The sequence below is a fragment of the Oncorhynchus tshawytscha genome, linkage group LG22 (genome assembly GCF_018296145.1).
Source record: "Oncorhynchus tshawytscha isolate Ot180627B linkage group LG22, Otsh_v2.0, whole genome shotgun sequence".
In the NCBI taxonomy this organism is placed as follows: Eukaryota; Metazoa; Chordata; class Actinopteri; order Salmoniformes; family Salmonidae; genus Oncorhynchus; species Oncorhynchus tshawytscha.
The window spans coordinates 33221349-33236917 of record NC_056450.1 but is presented as its reverse complement, the minus strand read 5'-3'; the positions used below and the strand labels follow the sequence as shown (position 1 = coordinate 33236917).

General features: G+C 43.7%; 2 protein-coding genes across 3 annotated transcripts; one reads left to right on the top strand and one right to left on the bottom strand.

Annotated features, from left to right (window-relative positions):
* Positions 1–275: 275 nt before the first annotated feature.
* Positions 276–7400, top strand: parapinopsina (parapinopsin a). The gene is made up of 5 exons (XM_024385111.2): positions 276–1764; positions 2049–2139; positions 2260–2497; positions 2648–2890; positions 6823–7400. The coding sequence occupies exons 1-5, from the start codon at positions 1422–1424 to the stop codon at positions 6946–6948; spliced, it is 1041 nt and encodes a 346-aa protein (XP_024240879.1). The 5' UTR covers positions 276–1421; the 3' UTR covers positions 6949–7400.
* On the bottom strand, positions 7298–9934 carry LOC112222329 (complement C1q tumor necrosis factor-related protein 3). 2 transcript variants are annotated; one of them, XM_024385112.2, is made up of 4 exons: positions 9784–9934; positions 8818–8950; positions 8017–8163; positions 7298–7717 (listed from the first exon to the last, which is right to left on the bottom strand). In XM_024385112.2, the coding sequence occupies exons 1-4, from the start codon at positions 9826–9828 to the stop codon at positions 7413–7415; spliced, it is 630 nt and encodes a 209-aa protein (XP_024240880.1). In that variant the 5' UTR covers positions 9829–9934; the 3' UTR covers positions 7298–7412. The 2 variants fall into 2 exon arrangements, with proteins under 2 accessions (XP_024240880.1, XP_024240881.1); XM_024385113.2 differs by lacking the exon at positions 9784–9934 and having other exon boundaries at positions 8818–9047.
* Between the last annotated feature and the right edge of the window lie 5635 nt (positions 9935–15569).

Below are 15569 nucleotides of genomic sequence, written 5' to 3'. Positions count from 1 at the left end.
TCAGCACCTGACCGTGCTTCTGCTCCAGTTTCAACTGTTTTGCCTTATTATTATTCGACCATGCTGGTCATTTATGAACATTTGAACATCTTGGCCATGTTCTGTTATAATCTCCACCCGGCACAGCCAGAAGAGGACTGGCCACCCCACATAGCCTGGTTCCTCTCTAGGTTTCTTCCTAGGTTTTGGCCTTTCTAGGGAGTTTTTCCTAGCCACCGTGCTTCTACACCTGTATTGCTTGCTGTTTGGGGTATTAGGCTGGGTTTCTGTACAGCACTTTGTGATATCAGCTGATGTACGAAGGGCTATATAAATAAATTTGATTTGATTTGATCTTTCTGGGAACCACAGGTTAACATTAGGAAAAGTCTATAATCTATCATTGTTTCAGTTACTGTGACATCATAAAGCCCTTGATAAAACCTCACTCACCCATGATGGGACATAACATTGTTCAGTCAGTAGAAAGGACTGTAGATTACCCCAGGATATCTAGTCAATCCCAACGTCCCATTGTTATCTAAAGTTCCTCTTATGTCACATAAGGACAGTGTGTTACACAAAGCCAGTTTGACTGACAGGTGGTCTCTGGGAACAGCAGACCCTCTCCAACTCCTCTAGTTAGCAGTGGATCATGCAGCAAAGCTATCAAGGAAAGTGCAATCAGAGATCCCTCAGGAATTGAGCCCCCCTGAATTATTGACCCCTCAATCCGGATCTAGGGATTTAGTTGGTTTTATCTCTTATAATCTACAGCCTCTCTCTACTGAGTAGCTTTATAAGGACAGAGTGGTCCAGATTCTGAGTCTCTGAATCTGTAGAGCCATTACCAGGCTACTACACTACACAGCTATAGGGCCTCGATTAGACTGCTGGATCTATTATTGATCTGCTACTAGACTGCTTTATCTACTATAGATCAGCTACTGGACTGCTTTATCTATTATAGATCTGCTATTGGACTGCTTTATCTATTATAGATCTGCTATTGGACTGCTTTATCTATTATAGATCAGCTACTGGACTGCTTTATCTATGATAGATCAGCTACGGGACTGTTTTATCTATTATAGATCTGCTATTGGACTGCTTTATATATTATAGATCAGCTACTGGACTGCTTTATATATTATAGATCTGCTACTAGACTGCTTTATCTATTATAGATCTGCTATTGGACTGCTTTATCTATTATAGATCAGCTATTGGACTGCTTTATCTATTATAGATCAGATACTGGACAGCTTTATCTATTATAGATCTGCTATTGGACTGCTTTTGTGCTTTTATAGATTAGGAATACCATCGGACTAAAAGCCGACTCTACGCCCTTCCAGTGTGTTTCTTAGATATTATAACACAGGTGTCTGGCCAGGTGGGTAGTGCTCACCACTCAACTCCACTGCCCCAAAAAGAACAGAATGGACCACCGACAGCTTCTCCCCAATCTCCATGGAAACAGCTCCTCCTCCCCGGGCTCGGTCAGTGAAGCGCTGCTCTCCAGGACGGGCTTCACCATCCTGGCGGTGATCATTGGTGTGTTCTCGGTGTCCGGAGTCTGTATGAACGTCCTGGTCATCGTGGTGACGATGAGACACCGGAAGCTGCGCCAGCCTCTGAACTACGCCCTAGTCAACCTGGCAGTGGCTGACCTGGGCTGTGCTCTGTTCGGGGGACTGCCCACTATGGTCACCAACGCTATGGGCTACTTCAGCATGGGGCGGCTAGGCTGCGTGCTGGAGGGTTTCGCTGTGGCTTTCTTTGGTGAGTTACCATCGAGGACCACTTTGGAAACAAGTGTTTTAATAAATACTTTTAAATCCTATCCTCTGGGAATACATTGTGCATCTAGTTGTATATGTTTTCACCCAAATAAATTCAATTAAATTCAATACAACAGTTTAGGGGTAGTAAATGGATGTGTCTGACTATGCAGAGAGAGTTAGATTTGTCAAATCTACTAGGCCTATTGATGTCAGTTGAATGGATGTGTTTGCTGGGTTATTGCATGTACATGTAGTGTACATGTTTGATGTTGTCCTTCCCAGGTATTGCAGGTCTGTGTTCAGTGGCCGTGATAGCTGTGGACCGTTATGTGGTGGTGTGTCGACCAATGGGGGCGGTCATGTTCCAGACCAGGTCAAGTATTCCATTTAACTCTGGTAACTGTGCATATACAGAGGGAAAGATAGCAGTTGTGTAGAAGTAAGGATACATGTGTAATGAAGTTAACTGTAATGTATTCGTACTGTAACATAGGCACGCAGTCGGAGGGGTGGTCCTGTCCTGGGTGTGGTCGTTTTTATGGAACACCCCGCCTCTGTTTGGCTGGGGCAGCTTTGAACTGGAGGGGGTTAGGACCTCCTGCTCCCCAAACTGGTACAGCAGGGAACCAGGAAACATGTCTTACATCATCCTTTACTTCCTGCTCTGCTTTGCCATTCCTTTCTCCATCATCATGGTCTCCTACGCTCGCATCCTCTTCACACTGCACCAGGTGGGCATGGGATGTGTGTGTGTGTGTGTGTGTGTGTGTGTGTGTGTGTGTGTGTGTGTGTGTGTGTGTGTGTGTGTGTGTGTGTGTGTGTGTGTGTGTGTGTGTGTGTGTGTGTGTGTGTGTGTGTACTCATGTGTGTGTTTGTCCCAGGTGTCCAAGCTGAAGGTATTGGAGGGCAACAGCACCACCCGCGTGGAGATACAGGTTGTGCGTATGGTAGTAGTCATGGTGATGGCCTTCCTGCTCAGTTGGTTGCCCTACGCGGCCTTCGCCCTCTCTGTGATCCTTGACCCCAGCCTCCACATCAACCCTCTCATTGCCACGGTGCCCATGTACCTGGCCAAGAGCAGCACTGTCTACAACCCCATCATATACGTGTTCATGAACAGACAGGTGAGGGACAACACATACAGTACACAAGGAAAGAGGAGACCTAGTCAGTTGCACAACTGACTGGATTCAACCGAAAAGTGTCTTTCGTATTTAAACCCTCTGAATCAGGGAGGCTGCCTATGGACATCCACGTCAGCGCCCAGGGAGCAGTTGTTGTTTCATTGGCTTGTTCAAGGGCAAAAAAAAATGTTGCCCACCTTACCGGCTCTGGGATTTGAACCAGCAACCTCTTGGTTACAGGCCCGACACTCGTAACCGCTAGGCTGAGAGTTGTGTATAACAAGCACAGACACACTTACAGTTGAAGTCTGAAGTTTACATACACTTAGGTTGGAGTCATTAAAACTAGTTTTTCAACCACTCCACACATTTCTTGTTAACAAACTATAGTCTGGTTAGGACATCTACTTTGTGCATGACACAAGTAATTTATCCAGTAATTGTTTACAGACAGATTATTTCACTTAAAATTCACTGTATCACAATTCCAGTGGGTCAGAAGTTTACATACACTAAGTTGACTGTGCCTTTAAATAGCTTGGAAAAATCCAGAAAATTATGTCATGGCTTTAGAAGCTTCTGATAGGCTAATTGACATCATCTGAGTCAATTGAAGGTGTACCTGTGGATGTATTTCAATGTCTACCTTCAAACTCAGTGCCTCTTTGCTTGACATCATGGGAAAATCTAAATAAATCAGCCAAGACCCCGGAAAATTTTTTGTAGACCTCCGCAAGTCTGGTTCATCCTTGGGAGCAATTTCAAAACGCCTGACGGTACCACGTTCATCTACACAAACAATAGTAAGCAAGTATAAACACCATGTGCACACGCAGCCGTCATACCACTCAGAAAGGAGATGTGTTCTGTCTCCTAGAGATGAAAGTACTTTGGTGCGAAAAGTGCAAATCAATCCCAGAACAACAGCAAAGGACCTTGTAAAGATGCTGGAGGTACAAAAGTATCTATATCCACAGTTAAATGAGTCCTATATCGACATAACCTGAAAGGCCGCTCAGCAAGGAGGAAGCCACTGCTCCAAAACCTCCATAAAAAATGCCAGACTACGGTTTGCAACTGCACATGAGGACAAAGATCGTACTTTTTGGAGAAATGTCCTCCGGTCTGATTAAACAAAAATAGAACTGTTTGGCCACAATTACCATCGTTATGTTTGGAGGGAAAAGGGGGCGGCTTGCAAGTCGAAGAATACCATCCCAACCATGAGACACCGGGGTGGCAGCATCATGTTGCGGGGGTGCATTTCTGAAGGAGGGACTGGTGCACTTCACAAAGTGATGTGGATATATTGAACATCTCAAGACATCAGTCAGGAAGTTAAAGCTTGGTTGCAAATGGGTCTTCCAAATGTACAATGACCCCAAGCATACTTCCAAAGTTGTGGCAAAATGGCTTAAGGACAACAAAGTCAAGGTATTTGAGTGGCCATCACAAAGCCCTGACCTCAATCCCATAGAACATGTGTGGAAAGAACTGAAAAAGCATGTGCGAGCGAGGAGGCCTACAAACCTGATTCAGTTACACCAGATCCGTCAGGAGAAATGGGTCAAAATTCACCCAACTTATTGTGGGAAGCTTGTGGAAGGCAACCTGAAATGTTTGACCCAAGTTAAACAATTCAAAGACAATGCTACCAAATACTAATTGAGTGTATGTAAACTTCTGACCCACTGTGAATGTGATGAAAGAAATAAAAGCTGAAATAAATCATTCTCTGTATTATTATTCTGACATTTCACATACTTGAAATAAAGTGGTGATCCTAACTGACCTAAGACAGGGAATTTTTACTACGATTAAATGTCAGGAATTGTGAAAAACTGAGTTTAAATGTATTTGGCTAAGGTGTATGACCTTAGAGATCCTAATTCTCTATTTGGTTAGGTTAGGGTGTGACTCGGGTGGGCAATCTATGTTTTCTATTTCTTTGTTGGCCGGGTATGGTTTTGGGGGCTGCCCCAAAAAATGGGGGGTAGCACACGGGGTGGTTGGCGGAGCCAGGGTTTAAACCAGAGCCAACTCCCTGTATTCACCGTGGGGAGCGTGTGACTGGGCAGGCACCATGTTTCATGGTGATACGCACTGTGTCTCCAGTGCGCATCCACAGCCCAGTGCGTGCTGTGCCAGCTCCCCGCACTTGCCGTGCGAAAGTGGGCATCTGTCCAGGACGGGTGGTGCCGGCTCAGCGTGCCTGGTCTCCAGTGCACCTCCTTGGTCCAGGATATCCTGCGCCGGCTCTATGCACTGTATATCCGGTGCGCCTTCACAGCCCAGTGCGTCCTGTGCCAGCTTCCCGCACATGCCATGCGAAGGTGGTCTTTTGTCCAGGACACGTTGTGCCAGCTCTACGCTCCAGACCTCCAGTGCGCCTCCACAGTCCAGTATATCTTGTCTCCAGCCTGGTACGTGCTGTGCCTGCTCCAAGCACAAAGCCTCCAGTGATGATCCATGGCCCAAAGCCTCCAGTGATGATCCATGGCCCGGAGCCTCCTGTGATGATCCATGGCCCAGAGCCTCCAGTGATGATCCATGGCCCCAAGCCTCCTGTGATGATCCATGGCCCGGAGCCTCCAGCGACGGTCTGCAGTCCAGAGCCTCCAGCGACGGTTCCCAGTCCGGATCCTCCAGCGATGGTTCCCAGTCCGGATCCTCCAGTGACGGTGCCCTGACCTTAGAGATCCTTTTAATGATCTATTTGGTTAGGTCAGGGTATGACTAGGGTGGGCAATCTATGTTTTCTATTTCTTTGTTGGACGGGTATAGTTCCAAATCTGAGGCAGCTGTCTATTGTTGTCTCTGATTGGGGATCATACTTAGGCAGCCTTTTTCCACCTGTAGTTTGTGGGATCTTGTTTTGGTACTGTGCTGTTTAGCCCTACTAGATGTTACGTTTCATATTTGTTGTTTTTTCGCTGTTCATTTAATAAATTAAAATGTACCCCTACCACGCTGCACCTTGGTCCGATCCTTCCATCAACGAGCGTAACACTAACTGACCTAAGACAGAGAATTTTTACTAGGATTAAATGTCAAAACTGAAAAACTGAGTTTAAATGTATTTGGCTAAGGTGTATGTAAACTTCCGACTTCAACTGTACATACAAACACACAACACTGTGGTCTTCATATTCATGAGCATAGGTATGTACTCTATAAAAAATCTGAGATACATCATAGAATCATAATTTGAAAGATGGAATATGCATTTTGTTATGTACTGTTTAATAATGAGTATTATCTAGCTGGTGGAGTCCATGTTGTTACTGTGTTTTCTGAGAGTATTATCTAGCTAGTGTAGTACATGTTGTTACTGTGTTTCCTGAGAGTATTATATAGCTAGTGTAGTACATTCAGTGGTGTAAAGTACTTAAGTAAAAATACTTTAAAGTACTACTTAAGTAGGTTTTTGGGGTATCTGTACTTTATTTTACTGTTTTTTTTTACATTTTTGACTACTTTTACTTTTACTTCACTACATTTCTGAAGAACAAAAGGTACTTTTTACTCCATACATTTTCCATGACACCCAAAAGTACTCATTACATTTTGAATGCTTAGCAGGACAGGAAAATTGTCCAATTAATGCATTTATTAAGAAAACATCCCTGGTCATCCTTACTGCCTCTGATCTGGTGGATTTACTAAACACACATGCTCCATTGGTAAAAATAATTATCAAAACAAGTAAATAGTGGTGCCTGGTTTGCTTAATATAAGGATTTTAAAATTATTTATACTTTACTTTTGACACTTAACTATATTCAAAACCAAATATTTTTTTACTGGGTGACTTTCACTTTTACTTGAGTCATTTTCTATTAAGGTATTTTTTACTTTTACTCAAGTATGACAATATGGTACTTTTTCCATCTCTGCATCCATGAGTGTGTTGTGTATCTGTCTCTCTCCAGTTCCGGGACTGTGCTGTTCCTTTCTTGCTGTGTGGTCTGAACCCCTGGGCCTCAGAACAAGGGGGCTCTGAAGCTGATACCGCCCTGTCCTCCGTCAGCAAGAACCCACGAGTCTCACCCCAATGACAGCAACTTTCTATTTTTTTGTACAATGTAAAGTTCCTGTTATAAAATATAGTTTGATGTGCAATATTTGGTTGTAACTGTTTCAAGAATACTACTAAAAGTATAGTCCATGATATATGGACAGAGACATCTCCAAGTGTATTGGAGATCATTAGTGTCACAAGGGCTTTAGGTGGATCCGGGTTCCTAATCTTAATCTGATTTACTACAAATATATTTAAATCACCTGCTGCCATATCCCGGTTTAATCTAATCTAAATTAAATGAATCTAAATTGACAACATGATCAAAGGGAGCAATACAAAAGTAATTGCTGCAAACCATGAATTCACAAAAGAAACGATTGCTGTTTTTAACATTGCTTTTATTGCCTCACACACATGTAAATGACAGCAAAAGAGATTATAATGTGTGGAAGTTAAGTGCAGAACCCTCCCAACCTACACCCTGACCCCCTCAGTCTCTCAGACGTTTTCTCCTTCAACCTGGAAGAGAAGGAAGCCACTGAAGGTGCTGAGGTTTTTGAAAGCATTACTGGTCACCTGGAAACCAGACGGTAGGACCAGGTAAACGATGTCTCCTTTGGCCAGCTGCAGGGTGGCCCCGTTGGACGCAAAGTCTTCATTGTCCCCTTTGTCCTGATACTCATAGACCAGAGCTACCTGCTCTTGGTTCTTGTAAAGGGCCACACCGATGTTGGCCTCATTTTTCCAGGTATAGGAGGTGAAAGTGAAGTAGTAGACTCCATGTACTGGTGCTGTGAATGCTCCTGTATGTGTCGACAAGGAAATTCATGAGAATTTCTGATTTATAAAGCATTATTAAACTATTTATAACGGCAAGTTATCCTACTCTAAAGGTCCCGCTTTATTAGTAGTGTATCTTTATGAATCCTTATAGAGCATGAAATACAGTTATACATGATTTGTTACCCATTGATATGTAGTTCTTATGAAGCCAATATGTTATCTGGGAATGTTTCAGCCAGACAAAGCAAGAATTATATGGGAAAATTTGGATGCAGTGGGAGTTGTCTATGTAAATCGTAATAATATTTCAATGGCTGACCTGTCTGGGGACTGAACGCGTTGCCAACGTTGGTGATGATGTGACTGTGGACCAGGTTGATGTCTCCCTGGTAGGGCCCGGTGTTGCCGTAGCCCTCACTGTCCTGGATAGGAGGTCTCAGGGCAGCTGAGAAGGCCACACCTACAGCTGAGTATAACAAAACAAATAAATGAGTTGATTTCAGTAGATTTGACATCTACATGTTTTTGCGCCCATCACCCCACAGACATGTTTAACTAGCAGTGGCTAAAGAGTAACACTTTATTTGGATAGTCCATGCTTTACAGAACTATCAGTAGCATTTCAACAAACTATCTGCTAACCCTAGCTCTAACCTTAACCCCTACCCTAACCCTAACCTTTACCCCTATTCTAACCCTAACCCTAAACTTAACCTTTACCCTTATTCTAAACCTAACCCTAAACTTAACCTTTACCCTTATTCTAAACCTAACCCTAACCCTAAACTTAACCTTTACCCTTATTCTAAACCTAACCCTAACTCTAAACTTAACCTTTACCCTTATTCTAAACCTAACACTAACCCTAACCTAACCGTATCAAGGTTTATCTTGGCCCATTGATAGACAACTTTCAAGTTGAGTAACCATTTAACATGATTTTTTAAAATACTTATCTTCCCCTTTAAATTCAAATCAACTTATTCAGTCATATCAGATAATGAATTATTGGCCATTGTTCTGTCATTGTTCATTTTCTGTGCATGTATATAATTTATATCTGGTGCATCTAGTTACTATTATATTAAGAAAACAATATATAAAAATCCAAGAGACTTACAGTTGCATGACTTTCTCAAGTCCTCAACCTTCCTCGTCAGGTTCCCCACCTCGGCAGACAGGCCAGAGAAAAGGGTAATGAAAGGGTCACGGCTGTCATCAGAGATGGGTTGCTTGTTGGTGGAATCTTCTGCCTGTCCATAAGACAGACAAACGATCACAATCAGCTGGAGAGGAAGCATCGTCTTCTTCGTCTTCTTCATCATTGTCATCATCTGGACCTGCAAGAGTCTGTGGAGTTGGGTAGTTCCAAGGACTTGTTATAAACAAGTCCTTGGAACTACCCAACTCCACAGACTCTTGCAGGTCCAGATGATGACAATGATGAAGAAGACGAAGGGTGAGGTCATGTGACCAAAGTAAAGGACTTAGGAATTACATGTTGAGTGTGGAAATTAGAAATACATTTTAACTGGGACTATTCCTGCCCTCTGTACAAACACATTTGTTGGGCCTGGGCCAAATAACACATAACTATCTGCAAGAGCAAACTTCAACCTCATTTCCCGAAAATCTTTTCAACTGTTCAAATACAGGAAAACTTCTGTCAATTATTGCTTCATTTTTATCTTCTATTGATTTGTAAATATAGTATCATGCAGTCAATGATATTCAGTCTTTTCGTCAGTCCACCACATTGCATTGGACTGAGAATCTAGCTACAAGTCTGAAGGTGATACAACTGCCTCTAGTTCTCAGGTATCAAGACCGTGGCCACATCCCAATTATCTCTCCTTCCTCCCAAAGTGTGCACTAGTTCACTTCCCTTCACCGACTTAACAGAAAATGACTGTTAAAAGAAACATGGAAACACAACTCTATCCCGTACCTACACCAATCCACAGTGTTTACATTTTGTTGGAAGTAGTGGACATACAGATCACACACTCAGAACAAACAATAAATCAGTCACGAAACAGGCCCTAACATGGAACCCACATGGCAAACACAAAAGAGGAAGACCCACCTGGAGACAGCACAGGGCAGGAGATGAAGGCAAAGCGTCTGACATGACAACGCCTGGAGCAGAAAGCACAAGACCAAAAGGGATGGAGGCGATTCATCAATGGCCTGTTTACCTCAAAGAATACAAAGGCCTAAGTAAGTAAGTGAACGAGTGGACATTTCAGGAGGAAGGAGATATTATTGGGACACACCCTGTGACTATGCATGCAACTTCTTGTCTCACCACGTCTCAGTACGTCAGGCATTAGAGAGTTGATACTGAGAACTACAGGGTATAATTAATCAGTAAGGCCAGAGGGGGTGTGGTATAGGGCCAATATACCATATCTAAGTGCTGTTCTTAGCATAATGCAATACGGAGTACCAGACAACTGCCCTTATATTGGCCATATACCACACCCCCTCGGGCCTTATTGCTATTATAAACTGATTACCAAAGTAATTTGAGCAGTAAACATAAATGTTTTGTCATACTCATGGTATAAGGTCTGATATACCACGTCGGTCAGCCAATCAGCATTCAGGGCTGGAACCACCCAGCTTACAATATACCGTATGTCTAGAGCATCCTGAAGCTACATCTTATCTTTGACCCCTCTCACTCTGCTCCCGTTGTGCCACTTGGTCTGATATCAGCCAGCTTTTTAGACCGGTTTTTAGATCTTCCGGCGCCGACAGAGATGGCCGCCTCGCTTCGCGTTCCTAGGAAACTATGCAGTATTTTGTTTTTGTACGTGTTATTTCTTACATTAGTACCCCAGGTAATCTTAGGTTTCATTACATACAGTCGGGAGGAACTACTAAATATAAGAGCAACGTCAACTCACCATCATTTACGACCAGGAATATGACTTTCGCGAAGCGGATCCTGTGTTCTGCCTTCCACCCAGGACAACAGATCAGATCCCAGCCGGCAACCCAAAACAACGACGTCGTAAAAGAGGCAAACAAAGTGGTCTTCTGGTCATGCTCCGGAGACGGGCACATCGTGCACCACTCCCTAGCATACTATACTCGCCAATGTCCAGTCTCTTGACAACAAGGTTGATGAAATCCGAGAAAGGGTAGCATTCCAGAGAGACATAAGAGACTGTAACGTTCTTTGCTTCACGGAAACATGGCTCACTTGAGACACGCTAACGGAGTCGGTGCAGCCAGCTGGTTTCTTCACGCATCGCGCCGACAGAAACAAGCATCTTTCTGGTAAGAAGAGGGGCGGGGGTGTATGCCTTATGATTAACGATGTGGTGTGATCATAACAACATACAGGAACTCAAGTCCTTCTGTTCACCTGACTTCCTCACAATCAAATGTAGACCGCATTATCTACCAAGAGAATTCTCTTTGATTATAATCACAGCCGTATATATTCCCCCCCAAGCAGACACATCGATGGCCCTGAACAAATTTTATTTGACTCTATGCAAACTGGAAACCACATATCCTGAGGCTGCATTCATTTTAGCTGGGGATTTTAACAAGGCTAATCTGAAAACAAGACTCCCTAAATTGTATCAGCATATCGATTGCGCAACCAGGGCTGGTAAAACCCTGGATCATTGCTATTCTAACTTCCACGATGCATATAAGGCCCTCCCCGGCCCTCCTTTCGGAAAAGCTGACCACGACTCCATTTTGTTGCTCCCTGCCTACAGACACAAACTAAAACAAGAAGCTCCCGCGCTCAGGTCTGTTCATCGCTGGTCCGACCAATCTGATTTCACGCTTCAAGACTGCTTCGATCACGTGGATTGGGATATGTTCCGCGTTGCTTCCAACAACAACATTGACGAATACGCTGATTCGGTGATCGAGTTCATTAAAAAGTGCATTGACGATGTCGTACCCATAGCAACGATTAAAACATTCCCAAACCAGAAACCGTGGATTGATGGCAGCATTCGCGTGAAAATGAAAGCGAACCACTGCTTTTAACCAGGGTAAGGCGACCGGAAACATGACCGAATACAGACAGTGTAGCTATTCCCTCCGTAAAGCAATCAAACAAGCTAAGCGTCAGTATAGAGACAAAGTAGAGTCGCAATTCAACGACTCAGACACAAGAGGTATGTGGCAGGGTCTACAGTCAATCACGGATTACAAAAAGAAAACCAGCACCGTCGCGGATCAGGATGTCTTGATCCCAGACAGACTAAATCGCTTTTTTACCCGCTTTGAGGACAATACAGTGCCACTGACACGGCCCGCAACCAAACCTGCGGACTCTCCTTCACTGCAGCCGACGTGAGTAAAACATTTAAACGTGTTAACCCTCGCAAGGCTCCAGGCCCAGACGGCATCCCCAGCCGTGTCCTCAGAGCATGCGCAGACCAGCTGGCTGGTGTGTTTACGGACATATTCAATCAATCCTTATCCCAGTCTGCTGTTCCCACATGCTTCAAGAGGGCCACCATTGTCCCTGTTCCCAAGAAAGCTAAGGTAACTGAGCTAAACGACTACTGGGTACTGGACTTCCTGATGGACCGCCCCCAGGTGGTGAGGGTAGGTAACAACATCTCCACCCCGCTGATCCTCAACACTGGGGCCCCACAAGGGTGCGTTCTGAGCCCCCTCCTGTACTCCCTGTTCACCCACGACTGCGTTGCCATGCACGCCTCTAACTCAATCATCAAGTTTGCGGACGACACTACAGTGGTAGGCTTGATTACCAACAACGACGAAACGGCCTACAGGGAGGAGGTGAGGGCCCTCGGAGTGTGGTGTCAGGAAAATAACCTCACACTCAACGTCAACAAAACAAAGGAGATGATTGTGGACTTCAGGAAACAGCAGAGGGAGCACCCCCCTATCCACATCGATGGGACAGTAGTGGAGAGGGTAGCAAGTTTTAAGTTCCTCAGCGTACACATCACGGACAAACTGAATTGGTCCACCCACACACTCAGCGTCGTGAAGAAGGCGCAGCAGCGCCTCTTCAACCTCAGGAGGCTGAAGAAATTCGGCTTGTCACCAAAAGCACTCACAAACTTCTACAGATGCACAATCGAGAGCATCCTGTCAGGCTGTATCACCGCCTGGTACGGCAACTGCTCCGCCCACAACCGTAAGGCTCTCCAGAGGGTAGTGAGGTCTGCACAACGCATCACCGGAGGCAAACTACCTGCACTCCAGGACACCTACACCACCCGATGTCACAGGAAGGCCATAAAGATCATCAAGGACAACAACCACCCGAGCTACTGCCTGTTCACCCCGCTATCATCCAGAAGGCAAGGTCAGTACAGGTGCATCAAAGCAGGGACCGAGAGACTGAAAAACAGCTTCTATCTCAAGGCCATCATACTGTTAAACAGCCACCACTAACATTGAGTGGCTGCTGCCAACACACTGACTCAACTCCAGCCACTTTAATAATGGGAATTGACGGAAATTGATGGAAAATATATCACTAGCCACTTTAAACAATGCTACTTAATATAATGTTTACATACCCTACATTATTCATCTCATATGTATACGTATATACTGTACTCTATATCATCTACTGCATCCTTATGTAATACATGTATCACTAGCCCCTTTAAACTATGCCACTTTGTTTACATACTCATCTCATATGTATATACTGTACTCGATACCATCTACTGTATCTGCCTATGCCGTTCTGTACCATCACTCATTCATATATCTTTATGTACATATTCTTTATCCCTTTACACTTGTGTGTATAAGATAGTAGTTTTGGAATTGTTAGGTTAGATTACTTGTTCGTTATAACTGCATTGTCGGAACTAGAAGCACAAGCTTTTCGCTACACTCGCATTAACATCTGCTAACCATGTGTATGTGACAAATAAATTTGATTTGATTTAGTTGTCTGTATTTTATTTCCTTCAAAAAATGGTTTATCTGGACCTATGTCCATGTGTCACAGTACTAAGGCTTGTACCAATATTTACAATGGTGTGTAAGTATGACAATGGTGTATAAGTATGACAATGGTGTATAAGTATGACAATGGTGTGTAAGTATGATAAGGGTGTTAATGTTAAACAATGCGAGAACATTGGATTAGAATGAACCTACTATAAAGTCAAATATTTCTTTATCTATGGAGGTTTTCCTTGGAATGGAGGATTTGTCTAAAAAGCTACTTCTGTTGTAGAAAATATTAAATCAAATTCTTCTTTGACACCAGAGCTTGTAAATTCAATTAGACTTTATTACAAAAGTAACAGAAGTGGAGCCTTTCTGTGGAAAAAACAGCCTCCTCATTTTTACTGCTTGGCTTTTATACAGTTTTACCCTTCCATAACGTCATCACCCCACTTTACGAATCATGTTGTCTTACTTAGTTTCCATTCTCTTATTGGCTCAGACATTGGGGCATAGATTCTATTGGTAGCGTGACATGCATACTTCCACTGGTGCCTACTGATTAGCTAATTTTCCTGTCCAAAGATCTTCTGAAGTTTAGACCATTGTTGTCTATGTATGATTAACCCATGTGCGTGTACAGTAGCCTTCACAAGATCAGATGTGGCCCAGACCAAACATGTCTTGTTGGTTTGCCTTGCCTCATCAACACAGATTCTGCTTACGTTCTGATTTTTACATGTCCAATGGTCAATTTGATGTTGATCTAGCTTGGACACCCACATCGGTTTAGCCTTCATTCAGTTTTCACATGTATAATATTTAAACTTTTATTGATTCTTCTTTCTACTTCAAAGAGAACAGTACAGGTTACTGGAAATCAACCCTAGTCATGAATATTCACCTACACTTCCTCGTGCAAATAACACTTGAATATGAACATTAACAGATGTACTATAGCTTAGGATGGTGCTCTCTCTTGAGGAAAGTGTCTGTAACCAGGATGGATCCGTGGTGAGACAGATAGCAGAAGTCACCACCATCTTCATCCTCCTTTACATCTCACCCTCATCTTCATCCTCCTTTACATCTCACCATCATCTTCATCCTCCTTTACATCTCACCCTCATCTTCATCCTCCTTTACATCTCACCATCATCTTCATCCTCTACATCTCACCCTCATCTTCATCCTCCTTTACATCTCACCACCATCTTCATCCTCCTTTACATCTCATCCTCCTTTACATCTCACCATCATCTTCATCCTCCTTTACATCTCACCCTCATCTTCATCCTCCTTTACATCTCACCCTCATCTTCATCCTCCTTTACATATCACCCTCATCTTCATCCTCCTTTACATATCACCCTCATCCTCCTTTACATCTCACCCTCATCCTCCTTTACATCTCATCTTCATCCTCCTTTACATCTCACCCTCATTTTCATCCTGTTACGCACGCCTCTATGAAGAGGGAACGCAACACCCTGCTACAACTAAACTCTCCGTGAAGCGAAAAAGGTATGGACTGTAGCTGCAAGTAAGAATGACAACAGGCAGAATGTGGTACCGTTTACAAGGACTTTATTCCTTTACACGGTAATATGGGGAAAAGGGGCTGGACGGAACCAAAGCAAAGAAAGTAAATCTCAAAGCCCCCCCTCTCCTATCTTACCTGCCTACCCACTACTTAACTAATTTAGCACCACCTGGTGCCCTAACCAAAATACAAGGGGTGGTCCGCCCAGGTCTTACCTAGTGTGCCTAGACAGCGAATATGCTACGGGTATATGTATGCCCGCGGGCCTCTTGCCTAAACACTCCCTAGGTGCCTTCCCCTTTCCCCCTGGGAACAAATGAAACAGAATATTAAACAATTTTAAACAAACTAAGAAACAAAAGGATGTCAAATAAGCTCTATCTGAGCAACAAACTCACAGAACATAC

Excerpts from the sequence above, each read along its gene's own strand:
- parapinopsina (XM_024385111.2), top strand. The coding sequence starts at position 1,422 with ATGGACCACCGACAGCTTCTCCCCAATCTCCATGGAAACAGCTCCTCC. Across the intron at positions 2,140-2,259 it reads GCGGTCATGTTCCAGACCAG|GCACGCAGTCGGAGGGGTGG; the intron begins GTCAAGTATTCC and ends ACTGTAACATAG. Across the intron at positions 2,891-6,822 it reads ACGTGTTCATGAACAGACAG|TTCCGGGACTGTGCTGTTCC; the intron begins GTGAGGGACAAC and ends GTCTCTCTCCAG.
- LOC112222329 (XM_024385113.2), bottom strand. The coding sequence starts at position 9,031 with ATGATGACAATGATGAAGAAGACGAAGAAGACGATGCTTCCTCTCCAG. Across the intron at positions 8,164-8,817 it reads CTTGAGAAAGTCATGCAACT|CTGTAGGTGTGGCCTTCTCA; the intron begins GTAAGTCTCTTG and ends TGTTATACTCAG. Across the intron at positions 7,718-8,016 it reads CGCGTTCAGTCCCCAGACAG|GAGCATTCACAGCACCAGTA; the intron begins GTCAGCCATTGA and ends CGACACATACAG.